The sequence below is a fragment of the Littorina saxatilis genome, linkage group LG16 (genome assembly GCF_037325665.1).
Source record: "Littorina saxatilis isolate snail1 linkage group LG16, US_GU_Lsax_2.0, whole genome shotgun sequence".
Taxonomy (NCBI): domain Eukaryota; kingdom Metazoa; phylum Mollusca; class Gastropoda; order Littorinimorpha; family Littorinidae; genus Littorina; species Littorina saxatilis.
This window is the reverse complement of record NC_090260.1, coordinates 26,556,704-26,575,309: the sequence shown is the minus strand read 5'-3', so window position 1 is coordinate 26,575,309 and position 18,606 is coordinate 26,556,704. Positions and strand designations below refer to the sequence as shown.

The 18,606-nt window shown below is 41.9% G+C and overlaps 1 protein-coding gene across 2 annotated transcripts; it reads right to left on the bottom strand.

The window, feature by feature from the left end:
* Positions 1 to 5,490: 5,490 nt before the first annotated feature.
* LOC138950698 (uncharacterized) lies at positions 5,491 to 18,345 on the bottom strand. 2 transcript variants are annotated; one of them, XM_070322414.1, is made up of 6 exons: positions 18,229 to 18,345; positions 14,774 to 14,869; positions 11,778 to 12,737; positions 10,852 to 10,896; positions 8,030 to 8,079; positions 5,491 to 5,722 (listed from the first exon to the last, which is right to left on the bottom strand). In XM_070322414.1, exons 1-5 carry the CDS (start codon positions 18,299 to 18,301, stop codon positions 8,075 to 8,077), a joined length of 1,179 nt encoding a protein of 392 aa, XP_070178515.1. In that variant the 5' UTR covers positions 18,302 to 18,345; the 3' UTR covers positions 5,491 to 5,722; positions 8,030 to 8,074. The 2 variants fall into 2 exon arrangements, with proteins under 2 accessions (XP_070178515.1, XP_070178516.1); XM_070322415.1 differs by having other exon boundaries at positions 8,030 to 8,081; positions 10,872 to 10,896.
* Positions 18,346 to 18,606: the final 261 nt, after the last annotated feature.

Here is an 18,606-nt window from a genome sequence, read left to right as displayed (position 1 = left end):
ATCCTGGTCGATATATCTGGCTGAGAAAAGGGCATAGAGCAGCAAGTGGACTTACTGCTTTCTGCTAATTTATTATCTCCGAAAATTGAAAGTAAAAGTAAATACACGCAACACTGCTTTTGGAGAAAAAAAAATTCAAATGTGACTTTACGTCCAGTGATTTCGTGAATTTCTGAATGCACAAACAACTTCCTTGGTGAACAATTTGTATTTTCTTTTATGATTAACTGAGACAAATGTTCCCGTTTTCTTAAATTTCAACACATGCTCAAGTTAGTCTTTGTCTTGGTTCCTCGTTTTGCTTATCATTCTGTGGTCGCTCACTCATGACTAACGTTATTGTTATTTCGTTCTTGTGTCATTGATATCGTTTAACCTTTGCCGGATGCCGCTTTTGACTACACACTCCCGACGATGCGGGTTTGTCTGAACCCATACATTTGAAAGAGGGTTTTTACCGTTTATTCCTCTAACGACGATGCGGGTTTGTCTGAACCCATACATTTGAAAGAGGGTTTTTACCGTTTATTCCTCTAACGACGATGCGGGTTTGTCTGAACCCATACATTTGAAAGAGGGTTTTTACAGTTTATTTCTCTAACGACGGGGTGTGTTCAGGGAAACCCACAGCGCTACTTCAGTGGTTGCATCGAGTTTCTCCCTTCACCGACCTCTTGCAGGGGAGGGAGAGGGGGAGGGAGAGGGGGAGGGAGAGGGGGAGGGAGAGACTGAGAGAGACTGAGAGACTAAGAAAGAGAGAGAGAGAGAGAGACTAAGAAAGAGAGAGAGAGAGACTAAGAAAGAGAGAGAGAGAGACAAAAAAGAGAGAGAGAGACTAAGAAAGAGAGAGAGAGAGAGACTAAGAAAGAGAGAGAGAGACTAAGAGAGAGAGAGAGACTAAGAAAGAGAGAGAGCTAGAGACTAAGAGAGAGAGAGAGACTAAGAAAGAGAGAGAGAGAGACTAAGACAGAGAGAGAGACTAAGAAAGAGAGAGAGAGAGAGACTAAGAAAGAGAGAGAGAGAGACTAAGAAAGAGAGAGACTAAGAAAGAGAGAGAGAGAGACTAAGAAAGAGAGAGAGATAGACTAAGAAAGAGAGAGATAGAGACTAAGAAAGAGCTAGAGAGAGAGAGAGACTAAGAAAGAGAGAGAGAGAGACTAAGACAGAGAGAGAGAGACTAAGAAAGAGAGAGAGAGACTAAAAAAGAGAGAGAGAGACTAAGAAAGAGAGAGAGAGAGAGACTAAGAAAGAGAGAGAGAAAGAGAGACTAACAAAGAGAGAGAGACTAAGAGAGAGAGAGAGAGACTAAGAAAGAGAGAGAGAGAGACTAAGAGAGAGAGAGAGAGACTAAGAAAGAGAGAGAGAGACTAAAAAAGAGAGAGAGAGAGACTAAGAAAGAGAGAGAGAGACTAAGAAAGAGAGAGAGCGAGAGACTAAGAAAGAGAGAGAGAGAGACTAAGAGAGAGAGAGACTAAGAAAGAGAGAGAGAGACTAAGAAAGAGAGAGAGAGAGACTAAGAAAGAGAGACAGACAGAGAGACTAAGAGAGAGAGACAGAGAGAGAGAGAGACAGAGAGAGAGACAGACAGAGAGAGAGACAGACAGAGAGAGACAGAGACAGACAGTCAGATAGACAGACAGTCAGATAGACGGATAGACAGATAGACAGACAGACAGACAGAGCAACTGACAACAGACATACAGACAGAGAGATACGGACAGACAAACAGAGAGACAGACAGTCTCTTGGAGACAAACAGGCAGACAGACACTGTTCCGCCGCTTTGGTAATTATGGGTGTAGCAGAACCCGCGCCGTCGGCAGAGGGATAGTTACAATCACTACTACTCTTTAAAAGTATGGGTATGTGTGAACCCGCGCCATCGGTAGTGTTTATGTAAATTATCATAATCAATTAATTCTGATGTTTTGTCATGTACACACTAAAAATTTGCAGACAGAGTGCAAATTAGGTGTGTGAGAGATACTTAAAATTTCAAAACGATACCTTTAATGGTTCCAGAGTTACAATGATTTTAGTGTGTCTCTGGGTACAGGTGAACCCAGGAAGCACGGCAAAGGTTAAAAAGACCATTATTTTTAATACAAGTCTTGATACTCTCTTTTGATATTCACAAGACAAATATTGACTTGAACGCAAGTCTTTTAACATTAAAATAAAAATCTAAGAAAACGTTTACACACACACACATACACACACACACACACACACAAACACACACACACACACACACATGCGTGCATGCACACACACATACACAAACACACACTTTTTCTTTCCTTCTCACTGTCTTTCTCGCTTTCGTTTGCTAATAAGAATATGAATCCAGGATCTGACAATAAGACGTTTTATTTATTGAGTTTGACTAACGATTTCCAAAGGACATAAAATTAAAGCAACAGCATGACAAAAATAACTAGTGTGTCAAGCCGCCATTATACCAGAATTAAGAAAAGGTCATCGTGCAGTCTTGATTTCCAAAGTACACAAACTTAAAGCAACAGCATGACAAAAAGAACTGGTTTGACAAGCCGCCATTATACCAGAATTAACAATAGATAACCGTGCAGTCTTGATTTCCAAAGGACACAAAATTAAAGCAACAGCGTGACAAAAAGAAATGGTTTGACAAACCGCCATTATACTAGAGTTATCAATATTATCGTGCAGTGTTGACTTTCAGCTGAAGTGTTCCACTTTTGAACAAAATTTGTTTAATTAGTCTTGAAAACTGTGTGATGAACTATATAACCATTTGTAGTTGTACACCATGCGCGCTACATTTGCTAGTAGAATGACATAGTAATTCACACACTGTCCACAAACATTGTAGTTGAATGTTCAATTAGCAAAACCACAAACCTGCAAACTATGATGTAGCATATTCATTTATCACCCCATCTACCCCAGTTACAGTCTACATCCCTTCTAAAACTATTCACTGACATTCTGCCATCCGACTTATGACAATTATCAACTGCAGCGATTAACTGGATGTAGATTTTTTTCCATGAGCCTGTTTGGATAACTAACAAACAACATACAATCCCCCCACCCCCTCCCCCTCCTCGTCCCCACGTTCTGCATCTCTGCGCTCAGCATCTGTTATTGTCAAACTGAAAGTTGTCAGTATTACTCCTCTTCCTCTTCTTTGGCCCATAACCGTCGTATGTTGCTGGCATTTTCATTTGGGCAAGGTCTATTGTGGCCTCTTCTCCTGCAAGCCGAGGTGGTTGTATCTCGCAGTTGCAACCTGCCAGCAACGCTTACACATCTGTCAAATGAAAAAGGCAGCAAAAGTGAGACATTTTATTGACAAATCTCCTCCCCACCCTCCTTCACATCATCCTTTTTCTCTCCCGCGCACATCACCTCCCCCCACCCCCCTACCCCCACCCCCCCCTCCGGGCTACTATAATGACAAACGATTACTGCTGCTGATGATGATACTAATACTACTGCAACGAAAATGATGTAAAGATGTTGCTCGTTTTAAAGGTACTGAACTTGTCAAATCCAGGTGCACGGAGCCCCTGGGGCTTTTAGTCATACCTCAGGCAGCTATCCGTTAGAAGAACTACCAAGTTTCATTGACTTGCACCCAAAGAGTCAAGAACTGAGATTTTTTTACGAATTAATTTCGGACTCTGTCCCGGCTGGTCTTGACCTATTTTTGGATCTAAATTTAGATCAGGTAGATCACCACATCATGCACAAAAGACACGTCACTAGCAAACTATGTCAGACATCATCATGAGTTTGTTTAAAACAAAATGGAGGCCGGAATCACTCAGTTGAATCGAACTCCGACCAAACACCACGTAATAACTAGGTTAATTTATGCACTCGCGTGAACAAGCCAACTGTCGAGCTTCAAGATGTCGTCGTTGGGTAGTTTTGGGTTTGTTTTACTACCTTAGGAGGATTTTTGAACTGTAAATGCACTCAGCTGCAACAAAAACGCAAAACGAAGGTTGTGAGCTGCACTGTGCCTTTAAAATATACCTCTTCAGCCCGAGAAAAGAAAGGAATGAAAAAATGTCGCACGCTATTTTTGGCTGTGTCAGTGAAACATACCTTGTTTTGGGCCCTTGAACATAAAGGGGCAGTGGTGGCGAGTATCCCTCAGACTGTGTGCTGCAGCTGTCGTCGCTGCCTGTCCCACTTTGAATCACATTTCTGTCAAATACAATAGGACATAATACTTATTCCGATGGTTGGAAGCACAAAGAGACCCGCACTCCTCCAGTATAATGTCATACTGTTCTAGATCTAACACGCTGTCAGTGCTCAAGACCACAAGTCACTCATTCAAGATCAAAACAACTATCTCTTTGTATTAGAAACATGCTAAATGCATCCATAAATATCATGATGAAAATAGCAGAAGTGAATAGTCAAGAAGTCACGGAGGAAGTAGCGTACAACAACAAAACTATAATAAATGGGCATTTGAACTATGGCATTTTACTTGCTAGCTCCGTTATGCAAGTGCACATTGGAATACCCAAATCAGTCAGAAAATCAGTGTTGTCGTTGTAAATTCTCATACACCTATTGAGAGAGAGTCATTTCAGACCGGAACGCAAAACTGCCAACAACAAAAATGAAACAAACGAACCAACTTACTGTTGCTTCGGATAGTTGAACACGTCGGCAGCTCTCATCGCCATTTTCCCCGACAAAGGCCAGGGAAATAATGATACAATAAGCTTAGTTCTGATTGGTTAACCGCAGTCAGGATTACAAAAGGGTGAACGCGATTGGCTAATGGACATAGAGCGCTAAACCATGCAAACTCGTTTTGAGGCTTGCAAGGAAGTAAGTCCAGTGCAAACCTGAAAACCAAAAGTCCCTGGACTTGCTTCCATTTGCCGATTTTTATCCTTCGATTAAATTTTTGTTAGTGGACTTACTTCTTCAAAAAGTCGATAAATATTGATCGCACATCTTAGACATTTTGACACAAGATGCGCCTTTTTCCCCTCTGCATTATGATATGAAAATCTCATTTTTACCAAATTTGGACTTACTGCCTTCTGCCAATACACGGCAGAGTTGTCTAGACGAAGGTGGTCGTGTTCTGTAGTTCCTCCAGAGACAGACAGACGCACACGCTACAATACACACTCAAAGACACTGCAAGACACACCCAGACACACGCCCGCGCACGCACGTACGCACGTTCACACAGACACATACTCACACCCATATATAATTATATACAAACCCACACGCACGCATGAACATACACACACGCGCACGCTCATACACACATATACATATAGACAAGAGACATGCACACACACACACACATGTGCCAACGCTCATAGACACACATAAAGACAGACAGTAAAACGTACAAACACACACACACACACACACACACACACACACACACACACACACACACACACACACACACACACACACACACACACACACACACACACACACACACACACAGAGTTTTTCTTATTTTGTAATATTTTATTTTCAGAACCTAATATTAAGCCTCAAAATCACAGTTAATCAAAAAATTTAAAATTTAGAAAAAAAAAATACTCAAATGTACGGCAGAAATCGAACATTCTACGTCTTATCACAAACATATTTAATTGAACACCAGTTTGCTTTTCCTTCCAGCTTTGTTTTGTTCTTCGGAATCTGCTTTGTGGTATTGGGCGGTCCTTGTTCCTATCTGAAAAAAACACCAAAAGCCCTGATCTTAACTCTCTCTCTCTCTCTCTCTCTGTCTCTGTGTCACTCTCTCTGTCTCTTTCTCCCCCTCTCGTTCCCTCTGTCTCTCCTTCTCGCCCTCTCTCCTTCTCTCTCTCTCTCTCTCTCTCTCTCTCTCTCTCTCTCTCTCTCTCTCTCTCTCTCTCTCTCTCTCTCTCTTATCTCTCTTGTCTGTTTTACTTTATGATCGCATTATAAGTATCTGTTGAGTAAAGGCATACCCTTCAACATTCACCCCCGTAGAATAAATCATCATCATCATCATCATCATCATCATCATCATCATCATCATCATCATCATCATCATCATCATCATCATCATCATCATAATGTCTTACTCTGGTTTTTGTTACATTTAGTCAAGTTTTGACTAAATGTTTTAACGTAGAGGGGGGAATCGAGACGAGGGTCGTGGTGTATGTGTGTGTGTGTGTGTGTGTGTGTGTGTGTGTGTGTGTGTGTGTGTGTGTGTACCCATGTTTCCACAGGTTTGGTTGCCTAAATCACCATAAGGCAACCATCCACACGTGGATGGCAACCTAAACTCTGGATGGCAACCTAATTGTGTGGATGGTCGCTTCATTTAACACCGTTAAATTGACTTTTTTGACGGAAAGAATGTCATAACAATGTTCAAAATGACATTCTTTCCGTCCTCTATAGGCGACGAAATAGGTCAAATTTTGTGCATTTTTTAGTGCAAAATTCTTCGATGCCGGAGCGAGTACTGCACCCAGTGCTGTTGTAGTGCAAGTGCACTAGAAAGGCACTACACCCAGTGCCGCCTCTTAGGTAACCATCCACACTTTAGGTATGTGTGTGTGTGTGTGTGTGTGTGTGTGTGTGTTTTAGGTTGAGAGTGTGTCCGTCTGATTGTCTGTTTGGGTATATAATCATATATTCTCTTCGATAACATGTCAGCACAAGATTGAAACAAGTCGCGTAAGGCGAAAATACAACATTTAGTCAAGTAGCTGTCGAACTCACAGAATGAAACTGAACGCAATGCAACGCAGCAATACTCGTAGCATCGTCAGTCCACCGCTCATGGCAAAGGCAGTGAAATTGACAAGAAGAGCGGGGTAGTAGTTGCGCTGAGAAGGATAGCACGCTTTTCTGTACCTCTCTTCGTTTTAACTTTCTGAGCGTGATTTTAATCCAAACATATCATATCTATATGTTTTTGGAATCAGGAACCGACAGGGAATAAGATGAAAGTGTTTTTAAATTGATTTCGAAAATTTAATTTTGATCATAATTTTTATATTTTTAATTTTCAGAGCTTGTTTTTAATCCAAATATAACATATTTATATGTTTTTGGAATCATGGAGGATAAGATGTACGTAAATTTGGATCGTTTTATAAAAATAAATTTTTTTTTACAATGTTCAGATTTTTAATGACCAAAGTCATTAATTAATTTTTAAGCCACCAAGCTGAAATGCAATACCGAAGTCCGCGCTTTGTCGGAGATTACTTGACCAAAATTTCAACCAATTTGGTTGAAAAATGAGAGCGTGACAGTGCCGCCTCAACTTTCACGAAAAGCCGGATATGATGTCATCAAAGACATTTATCAAAAAAATGAAAAAAACGTCTGAGGATATCATACCCAGGAACTCTCATGTCAAATTTCATAAAGATCGGTCCAGTAGTTTAGTCTGAATCGCTCTACACACACACACAGACAGACAGACAGACAGACAGACAGACAGACAGACACACACACACACATACCTAAAGTGTGGATGGTTACCTAAGAGGCGGCACTGGGTGTAGTGCCTTTCTAGTGCACTTGCACTACAACAGCACTGGGTGCAGTACTCGCTCCGGCATCGAAGAATTTTGCACTAAAAAATGCACAAAATTTGACCTATTTCGTCGCCTATAGAGGACGGAAAGAATGTCATTTTGAACATTGTTATGACATTCTTTCCGTCAAAAAAGTCAATTTAACGGTGTTAAATGAAGCGACCATCCACACAATTAGGTTGCCATCCAGAGTTTAGGTTGCCATCCACGTGTGGATGGTTGCCTTATGGTGATTTAGGCAACCAAACCTGTGGAAACATGGGTACACACACACACACACACACACACACACACACACACACACACGCCCCCCAACCCCCACCCCCCTCCACACACACGCACCCATACACACCCATACACCCATGTCGTGCCGAATTCACGGAATTGCCGACATACACACGCAGGGAAATAGAGACGAGTTGAAACAGTGACGTCATTTTCGTGACGTACATTACCTCTGAAGTCGCGACGCTGTGGTCAGTAGTCAGTACTCCAGGCGGCTAACCTGTGAAAAGCACGTGCAGGATACAAACGGACTCTCCGTGGATTTTACAAGTATTGGTCGAAGTTTTCTTCTTTTTTTGACCAGAGCGATTTCCCTTCACCATTTGGTTTGATCTCTCCCTCTCCATTTCATGTTTTTGGTTCTTTGCTGTTTGCTTGGGCTTTTGGGGTTACCTTCCTTTCTCTAAATGCTGTCCTTAAGAAGCCTAAACATTAGCGACTGAAAAGTTCCCAACGCTCAAATGTACGAAATATACCGTAAACTACTTAGTGTTAGGGCCCACCCCCTTTATGCACCAATTTTGATCAAAAGTAGGGGGTGGGCGTTTACTGGGTACTGTCCCATATGCAGGATCAATTTTCATCGAGAGAAACAGCGGTATTTCATCCCTCGGTATAAAAATGTCAATTTGTGTCTGTTCAAAAGGTCTACCGCTGAGACTCGGCATGTAAGCTCTACGTATCGATTGGACATTGGATTTCTCTTCTGTGACGTCAGAGTACGACAAAAACGCATGTTTCGGCGACTAGCGGAGACTACAAAAGAGTGCATTTTTGTGGGCGTTCAATCGTAAAAAATTAAAAAAGGAATTCTAACTAAAATTGATCGATACATAAACGTTATTTGTATTTTTGACCAATATATGACATTTTACACAGATCTCAACAGTCGTCGGGTTTGGGCCAGAATTTGTTCAATGGGTGACTGTGTTAATGAACGACACGGTTAGCTCAGTGCAGTATTGTGGATGGTTGTCTGATTTTTTTGATGTGAAAGCCGGGATTCGTCAAGGGTGCCCGTTTTCATGTTTGGCCTTTGTACTGGCCATTGAATTGTTGGCATCAAAAATAAGACAGTGTAGACGTATTAAAGGAATCTCGTTATGGAACAATGTTGATATTGCAACTGTTATTAAAATTGCTCTGTATGCAGACGATATCACCCTTTTTTTTAAAGGATGAGATTGATATGTATTATGCACTTGAAATAATGAATTACTTTTCTAGCTTTTCAGGCTTAAGGATACATAAGAGAAAGTCTGAGGCGATGTGGTTGGGTAGTAGAAAACATTGTGATGAAACATTTTATAATTTTGTTTGGAAGAAAAAATTGAAGATTTTGGGTGTATATTTTTGTAATGATAAGAGTGCTTCTTTGGTAGAAGATAACTGGACTGGAAGAATAAGGAATATTAAGCGATTGATTTGTGCATGGGAGAAGCGAAATTTGAGCATTGTAGGGAAAATATGTATTGTGAAAACGTTTTTAATTTCACAATTTGTGTATATTATGCAAGCGTTTATATTACCTGACTGTGTTTTGAATGAAGTCAATACCTTATTGTTTAGATTTTTGTGGCGAAAAAGAGATTGTAATCGGAAGGCCTTTGAAAAGGTGAAAAGAAGCGTTTTATGTTTTGAAATTGAAAAAGGTGGTTTAAAAATGATCGATATTAGGCAAATGCAAATTTCTTTTTTTATTACAATGGGTTTCACAACTGACCACATCAAATGAAAATGATAATTGGAGTTTCACTCCAAAGATGATTTATTTGCGTTTTGGAAAGCATTTTGAATGTTTCTTATCGAATGTAAACAGTGCAAGATTTAAAGGGTTAGACCTAGTGAAATCACACTTTTGGAAAGCAGTATTAAAATATTGGCTGGATAATAACCACTACGATCGTGGGACAGTCGGGCCGACTTTATTATGGAATAATGCATGCATAACGTATAGTGGCAAAGTTTTATTTTTTGAAAGTTGGATACAACGAGGTGTATTGGTATTAACTGACATTGTACGTTCGGGAGACATATTATCATATCAAGACATATGTGATTTGATTGGATATTCGCCAAACCGAATTCTTGAATATAATGTTGTAAAAGCTGCTGTGTCATTATTTATGAGGAAAAATGTTGTAAATATGACTGATGATGTTTGTATTACCTTACCACTGTTTAACGGCAAAAATGTGTTAAGTGCCAGAGAATATAGGAAAGAGATTATTAATATGAAAACAGATGTACCATGTTCCGGAGGATTTTGGAAGAGAAAGTTTAATGTAGTAATTGATGAACGATCTTGGATAGTTGCCTATCAGTCAACACAAGAGACTAGATTAAGAGTTTTACACTGGAAAATTATGCACAACATTTATCCGACCAACATTCTCCTGTGTAAAATGAAAGTAACGGAAACTAATAAATGTAATTACTGTTGTGATGTAACTGATTTCATTGAACACTTCTTTTTTGAATGCCCGGTTGTATACAAATTCTGGAAGTTTATTGAAGAATTTATTTTTCGTACTTTAGAAATTAAGATTGTTTTGAAAGTTAGTGATGTTTTATTTGGTATGCATTTTGTAATGGTGAAAAAGGCAACTATGTATAAATTGAACCACATTATCTTAATCGGAAAGATGTGCGTTAGTATATATAAAAAAACAAATTCGTTTTTACCGTTGGAAAGTATTTTTAATAGGCAGTTACAGATAAGAAGCATTTTTGTGTGAGTGTTCGAAGAACAAAACGTTAAAAAAGTTAGCTTGTTGTACTCGATAAGTTGTATTTAATTCATTGTATGAGATATTGTTAATTGTTGTTATTTATTTGAATAAAAATGTTTTGAAAAAACACACAAAAAAAACAGTCGTTGTTCACCCCGAGGAACATTGACAGTCTCGATCTGTGTAAAATGTCATATTTTGGTCAATAATGCAATAATTATATAATTACAATAATGACAAAATTGCAATACAAAATGTACCTCGATAACCGTAACCCCCACGACGACCGTAACGACCACGTCCGCCTGAAAAACAAACATCACAACATGACACAGTTTGACAAGACACGATTCTCCCCAAAACAGACAATGACTGCTCACCTGTAAAACACACAACACAACATGACACAGTTTGACAAAACACGATTCTCCCCAAATCAGACAATGACTGCTCACCTGAAAAACACACAACAAAACATGACACAGTTTGACAAGACACGATTCTCCCCAAAACAGACTATGACTGCCCACCTGTAAAACACACAACAAAACATGACACAGTTTGACAAGACGCGATTCTCCCCAAAACAGACTATGACTGCCCACCTGTAAAACACACAACCCCTGATTCCCTCCCTTTAATGCATTCCGGATAGAAGACTCCCTCCCTTTCAAGACCCTGCTTTCTCATATTTTGCAGGCTCTAGCTTAAACATATCCGACAAAGAGAGAGACAGAGATAGAAGAATAAGAATAAGAATAAGAATAAGAATACTTTATTATCTCATAGAGAAATTCAGGCGTGGTACATAACAATAATACAAACAGGACATTGTTTTTACATAAGACATATAGCACTATATAACAGGGCAGGTTATAAACACACCTCCCACATACCTTTCTGGCCATTCCTGGTGGTGGATGTCGAACCGGTAAAGGAAGTGTGTGTGTGTGTGTGTGTGCGTGTGTGTGTGTGTGTGAGTGTGTGTGTGTGTGTGTGTGTGTGTGATAGTGTGTGTGATTTTATTAATGTGTGTCTGTGTGTGTGTCTCTCTCCCTCTCTCTCTTTCTCTCTCTCTCTCTTTCTCTCTCTCTCTCTCTTTCTCTCTCTCTCTCTCTCTCTCTCTCTCTCTCTCTCTCTCTCTCTCTCTCAAAATTTTTTTTAAAAAAGATAAAGAAAAGCTTACGTCTGCCATATCTCGATTGCCGGTAATAGGTTTTCTTAGTTTTACGTGGCTTGGGGGTGGTGGGTGTCGTACTGGTGGTGGTTGTCGTACTGGTAGTGGTTGTCGAACTGGTGGTGGATGTCGAACCGGTAGTGGATATCGGACTGGTGGTGGATGTCGAACCGGTAGTGGATATCGGACTGGTGGTGGATGTCGAACCGTTAGTGGATGTCGAACTGGTGGTGGATGTCGAACCGGTAGTGGATATCGGACTGGTGGTGGATGTCGAACCGTTAGTGGATGTCGAACTGGTGGTGGATGTCGAACCGGTAGTGGATATCGGACTGGTGGTGGATGTCGAACCGTTAGTGGATGTCGAACTGGTGGTGGGTGTCGAACCGGTAGTGGATATCGGACTGGTGGTGGATGTCGAACCGTTAGTGGATGTCGAACTGGTGGTGGGTGTCGAACCGGAAGTGGATATCGGACTGGTGGTGGATGTCGAACCGGTAGTGGATATCGGACTGGTGGTGGATGTCGAACCGGTAGTGGATGTCGGACTGGTGGTGGATGTCGAACCGGTAGTGGATGTCGGACTGGTGGTGGATGTCGAACCGGTAGTGGATATCGGACTGGTGGTGGATGTCGAACCGGTAGTGGATGTCGAACTGGTGGTGGGTGTCGAACCGGTAGTGGATGTCGGACTGGTGGTGGATGTCGAACCGGTAGTGGATATCGGACTGGTGGTGGATGTCGAACCGTTAGTGGATGTCGAACTGGTGGTGGATGTCGAACCGGTAGTGGATGTCGAAGTGGTGTTGGATGTCGGACTGGTGGTGGATGTCGAAGTGGTGTTGGATGTCGGACTGGTGGTGGATGTCGAATTGGTGGTGGATGTCGGACTGGTGGTGGATGTTGAACTGGGGGTTGATGTCACAGTTGTGGTGGTTGTCGTATCGCCATCAGTGGTGGGCTTACCGCCTGAATGATACACAGACACAAATATGTAAACACACACGTAGGCACAGGTACATAGATATACACAGACAAAACATAGACATACCCCCCCCCCCCACACACACACAAACACGCCCGCACACACAAACACACACACACATGTACCCACACACACACACACACACACACACACACATATAAATATATATATATATATCTATCCCATGACCTCCCTTCTTTGTCTCTGTAAATGTACTGTAGGTATATTTCCAGGGCCGGACCCAGGGGGGGGGGGGGGGGGGGGGTTCCAGGGGTTCCGGAACCCCACCCCTGGAAAAAGCATGTTCCTTGCTTTGAGTGTTGGTTTTTTTTTTTTTATTTTTTTTTTTTAATAAATTCGCTGATTTGTCCCCCCAAAAAAGGAGGAACCCCCCCCCCCCCCCCCCCCCCCCCCCTTACAACTCATTTTGTCCGGCCCTGATTTCGTGTATTTCCATTGTTCTCTTGTTACATCTATGATGTAACTATTGCACTCTTATAACACATAAAATAGTGGATGAATAAGGGTGCACGAAATACATCATAGCTGGCTCTACTTTCTGTCGTCCTTGACATTCCAGAGTGCACATGTACCTGTCGACCGGATGTGCAACGGGTTACCACGCTTTTGAGAACTTGCGCGAGAGTCGTTCAGTGCTATTGCTGAGTTTTAGTCTCGACTTGCCGAGACTATCACAGCGTCATAGATTTCATGACGTCTGTCGTCCATCGCGTCATATTCTGAGGATGTACTCTGTTATATCGATTGGAGATTGGATTTCCCTTCTTTGAGTCATGTGACGTCAGAGGCCGACAAAACTTTATAATTTGGCTTTTCAGGTTGACCGAAACTTCAAAGGAACTTCAAAGGAACTCAAAAAAAAAAAACGTCATGTGTTTGATTGCATGTGTGTGTGCTGTTCAATGTCAAAACAACAACAAAGTGAGTACATGACGTGTGTTTTGTAGTTCCTTTGAAGTTTCGGTCAACCTGAAACGCCCAAATATGAAGCTTATGTGTTTGATTGCATACATGTGGATTGCATGCATGTGTGTGTGTGCTCGTTCCATCGTCAAAACAACAACAAAGTCGGCATAAGTACCTGAAAGGAATTCGATCGATACATAAATGTTATTTGCGTGTTTGACCAAAATATGACATTTTACACAGATCTCGACAGTCATTGTTCACCTCGACCGCTAGCGCGGTCTCGGAGAACAATGACTGTCTCGATCTGTGTAAAATGTCATATTTTGGTCAAACACGCAAATAACGTATAATGTTTCCTTCCATTCTCTTGTGATCAACATGAAAAGCCGTATATGTGTTTGAGTGTGTGTGCTTGTTGGTGCCGGCTCTCTCAACTAAAACTGAAGTCAAACTAGCAATCGTTAAAAACCCAGTCCGTCCGACCAGCACTGCTATGTTCAGGCTATGCTCTTGTGAAGTTACAAGCGTGCTCAGAACACACGCCCTTATCGGTTCATCATCATCGACTGCGAGTGTTCTCTGGACAAGCTGTTTAATGCATTTTCGAGTACTTCTAGCTCTTCTGCGGCGCAGTAGGCCCTATAGACGATGAAGGTGTCCAAGATGGTAACCCTTTGCACATCCGGTCGACTGGAATTGATAATTATTAAGAAAGAATGTAGAAATTTAGACAAGTTTTAACCAAGAAATTAGATTAAAACAAGGGAAATTTGAAAAAGCCTAAAGGGAGGTAACTCTGTACCAGCCTGCAGATTCAGAAATGGATACGCGAACAAGTTAGATCTAATTTTGAAAAGGTTAAACAGGAAAAGCGGTCAACTTTTCACTGCTGTTCATACACACACACGGAGGCACACGTACCTCTATACATGGACACACACACACACACACACACACACACTCACACCCACACCCACACAAACACCCACACAAACACACACACAAACACACACACACACATACACACACAAACACACACACACACACATCCACACACACACATACACACACAAACACACACACTACTCACCATAGTAATTGCCATAACCTCTGTTCCGTCCGTAGCCCAAGTATTTTCCATGGCCGTAGTTACGACCATATCCCGTGTTACGGCGACCGCTGTAGCCTACACAACAGAATATGGGTGTTTTGGGTCATTTTCACGAGTTTCCATTCATAGAAAAGGGACAAGAATAAGATTATATAAAGTCCTGTGAAGTTATCCTCATTGAATTTCGGGTAACTTTCTCTCTGGGTAGGGAGGGGTCCTGATTTGGCCTATATGGTCCGCTTGAACCAAAAAGCAACACCGGCACGGTTGGCCTAGTGGTAAGGCGTCCGCCCCGTGATCGGGAGGTCGTGGGTTCGAACCCCGGCCGGGTCATACCTAAGACTTTAAAATTGGCAATCTAGTGGCTGCTCCGCCTGGCGTCTGGCATTATGGGGTTAGTGCTAGGACTGGTTGGTCCGGTGTCAGAATAATGTGACTGGGTGAGACATGAAGCCTGTGCTGCGACTTCTGTCTTGTGTGTGGCGCACGTTATATGTCAAAGCAGCACCGCCCTGATATGGCCCTTCGTGGTCGGCTGGGCATTAAGCAAACAAACAAACAAACAAACAAACCAAAAAGCAACAACTAACTAACTAACTCTCTGGGGAAATTCGAAACCGAGCTGCGATAAAGTACGGCACTACCCTTTCTTTTCTTTTCGTTTTCCTGTATGCGTGTTTTAATGTTTCTTAGCCCTGAGGCTTTCGTTGTAAACTTGGGTTCTATATCGTGCGCTTGCGTGCAAACGAGGTTGTTCGGACACCGAGGAGAGTCGGCACAAAGTTGACTCTGGGAAATAAATCCCTCGCCGAACGTGGGGATCGAACCCACGCCGATAGCGAAACCTGGGGTTGAAGCCATCGCCGCTACCGACTGAGCTTTCCCCCCGCCCCCGTACCTTTCTTTCTTTATTTGGTGTTTAACGTCGTTTTCAACCACGAAGGTTATATCGCGACGGCCCCCGTACCTGCATAGTAAGCTTGGTAACAAAGTAACAAAGAACAATGTTCATCATCTGACATAATACCTGTCTCGTCAAAATACCGTCAAAGATTTGGACCCTTATCCTACGCTAAGTGCATGATAGCTAGTCACAGACTCGGCAGCATTGATCTTTTCCCGTAAGAATTAAGCTTGCCCGGTTGCAACGCTGTAAACAGGACAACTAGTCTTCGACTCAATATCATAATATGGCACTTGTCTTGTCAAGATATCGGGCCCTATTTCTAGGCTGAAAGCTATAATAGCACATTTTTGACTCGGTCTCATTAAATACTCGGCAAGTTTCCTGCTCCGAGTACATGGAATTCGAAAACAAGTCTTCGACTGATTCGGCGTCATTACATTTAGTCAAGTTTTGACTGAATGTTTTAATATAGATGGGGAATCGAAACGAGGGTGTGGTGTATGTGTGTATATGTGTGTCTGCGTGTGTGTGTGTGTGTGTGTGTGTGTGTGTGTGTGTGTGTGTGTGTGTGTGTGTGTGTGTGTGTGTGTGTGTGTGTGTGTGTGTGTGTGTGTGTGTGTGTAGAGCGATTCAGAGTAAACAACTAGACCGATCTCCATGAAACTTAACATGAGAGTTCCTGAGTATGATATCCCCATACGTTTTTGTCTTTTTTTTTATTCCTTTCTTTGATGACGTCATATCTGGTTTTTTTGGTGAAAGTTGAGGCAGTACTCACGCTCTCATTTTTCAACCAAATGAGTTGAAATTTTGGTCCAGCAATCTTTGACGAAGTGCGGACGATGGGTTACATTGCAGCTCGGAAGCTTGACAATTAGTTCATGAGTTTGCTCATTAAAGTTGTCATTAAAATCAAATTCTGAATCTAAAAATATCAACATATGTCATGTTTACTCTTAAAATGTTATCACAATTAACGAAAATAGGTTAATTAGTACTACGATTAAAATTTAAGAAATCGATCCAAAAATGAGTTTATCTTATTCGTTATTATTTCCTGATTCAAAAAACATATAGATATTATTTATTGTATTCAAAACAAGCTCAGAAAGTTAAAAGAATACAGAAAAGCGCGCTTTTCTGCTTACCGCAACACTCTATTGCCCTATACTGGCTTGTCATTTTCACTTCGTGTTGCACGGGAAAAGTGAGCGATTATCTTGCCGCGGGGATTAACACAGCTGTTATGTCTTGGTGAAAAAAAGCAGTGCGTTCACTTTCATTCTGTGAGTTCGACAGATTGACTAAATGTTATAATTTCGCCTTACGCGACTTGTTTTATTTATCCTGTGAACACTTTGGGCTCTATTACTATAAGTAAACATGACTGCAAGTCTCTCGACTTGGCGGCATTACACTTGTCTCGTCAAAATATCGGGCCATATTGCTACGCTAAATACACGATAGCTAGTCTTCGACTCGGCGGCATTTTCCGTCAAGAAGTCAAGAAGTCGGGCCGGAAATAGCTCAGTCGGTAGCGGCGCTGGCTTCAAAACCAGTTGTCGCTATCGGCGTGGGTTCGATCCCCACGTTCGGCGAGGGATTTATTTTCCAGAGTCAACTTTGTGCAGACTCTCCTCGGTGGCCGAACACCCCCGTGTGCACGCATGCGCACGATAAAGAACCCAATTTCACAGCGAAAGTCTCAGGGCTTGGAAACATGAATACACGCATGCTGGAAAAAAAGGGGGTAGCGCCGTATACTGTATGGCAGCTCGCTTTCCCCAGGGAGAAAGCAGCCTGAATTTCCTTGAGGGTAACCTCACAGGACTATATAAAATCTTATCCTTATCCTTCTCCTCTCTTGTTACGCTGCAAACATGACAACTAGTCTTGGACTCGTGTCATTGTCCTTGTCCTGTAAAGATATCGGGAGCTATTTCTAGGCAGAAGGCAATGATAGCAAGTTTGACTCGGCGGCATCATATTTGTCTTATAAGAAAAAGAAAAAAAAAACAAAAAAACACGGGCACTATCTCGGCGCCGAATACATGAAAACGTGTATTCGAATCGATGTTATCATACTTATCCCGTCAAAATGTGGGACCCTATTACTATGCTGTTAAATACGTACATCGTGAACTATTGCTACGTTGAAAACATGAAAGCAAGTCTTCGAATTGTTGGCATTACTCGTGTCTCAAGATAGTGTGCCGTATAGCTACGTTCAAAATGCCATCTTCAGTCTTCGACTCGGCGGCATAATACCTGTCTCGTCAAGATATTCATTGCATAATATTGGGATTTTTTTTTACTCCGCGTCTTTATATCTTGTCTCGCCAACACATCTGGCCGCTTGCGACGCTGATAACCTGCTCGCCTTTTTTCGACTCCGCGTCTGAATATCTGGCCTCTTGTTACGCTAAAAACCTGATCGCTATTTGTCGACTCGGCGTCATTCTACCTGTCTCACCAAATCATTGTGCCCTGTTGATACGCTGAAAAAAACAATAGCTGTCAGTCGTACCTCTGCTTCGGAGTGTGTAACCGCAGGCCGCGCCAAACAGGCAGAGAGTCAGGAGGATGTAGGCGAGCTTCATTCTGAAATTCTCTCTCTTGCTTTCCACACCAGCTGACAAGTTGCCTCCCCTTTTATATAGTTTTGGTCGGTGAAAAGTGTTTTCATTTTTAAATTCTAATTAGTGCTCGTGATAGCTGTTTAATGTGGCATAGTAATCCTGCTGATGCCTAAGATTGGGGTATCGGAATTCGGAATCACTGACGCACATGGTTGTGGCCGTTGGGGAAGGGTTGTGTGTGTGTGTGTGTGTGTGTGTGTGTGTGTGTGTGTGTGTGTGTGTGTGTGTGTGTGTGTGTGTGTGTGTGTGTGTGTGTTCGTTCGTTT

Coding starts and splice junctions, on each gene's coding strand:
- LOC138950698 (XM_070322414.1), bottom strand. CDS start 18,301: ATGAAGCTCGCCTACATCCTCCTGACTCTCTGCCTGTTTGGCGCGGCC. Junction 14,870..18,228: donor TTACACACTCCGAAGCAGAG/GTACGACTGACA, acceptor TCTGTTGTGTAG/GCTACAGCGGTCGCCGTAAC. Junction 10,897..11,777: donor GCAATCGAGATATGGCAGAC/GTAAGCTTTTCT, acceptor TTTGTTTTTCAG/GCGGACGTGGTCGTTACGGT.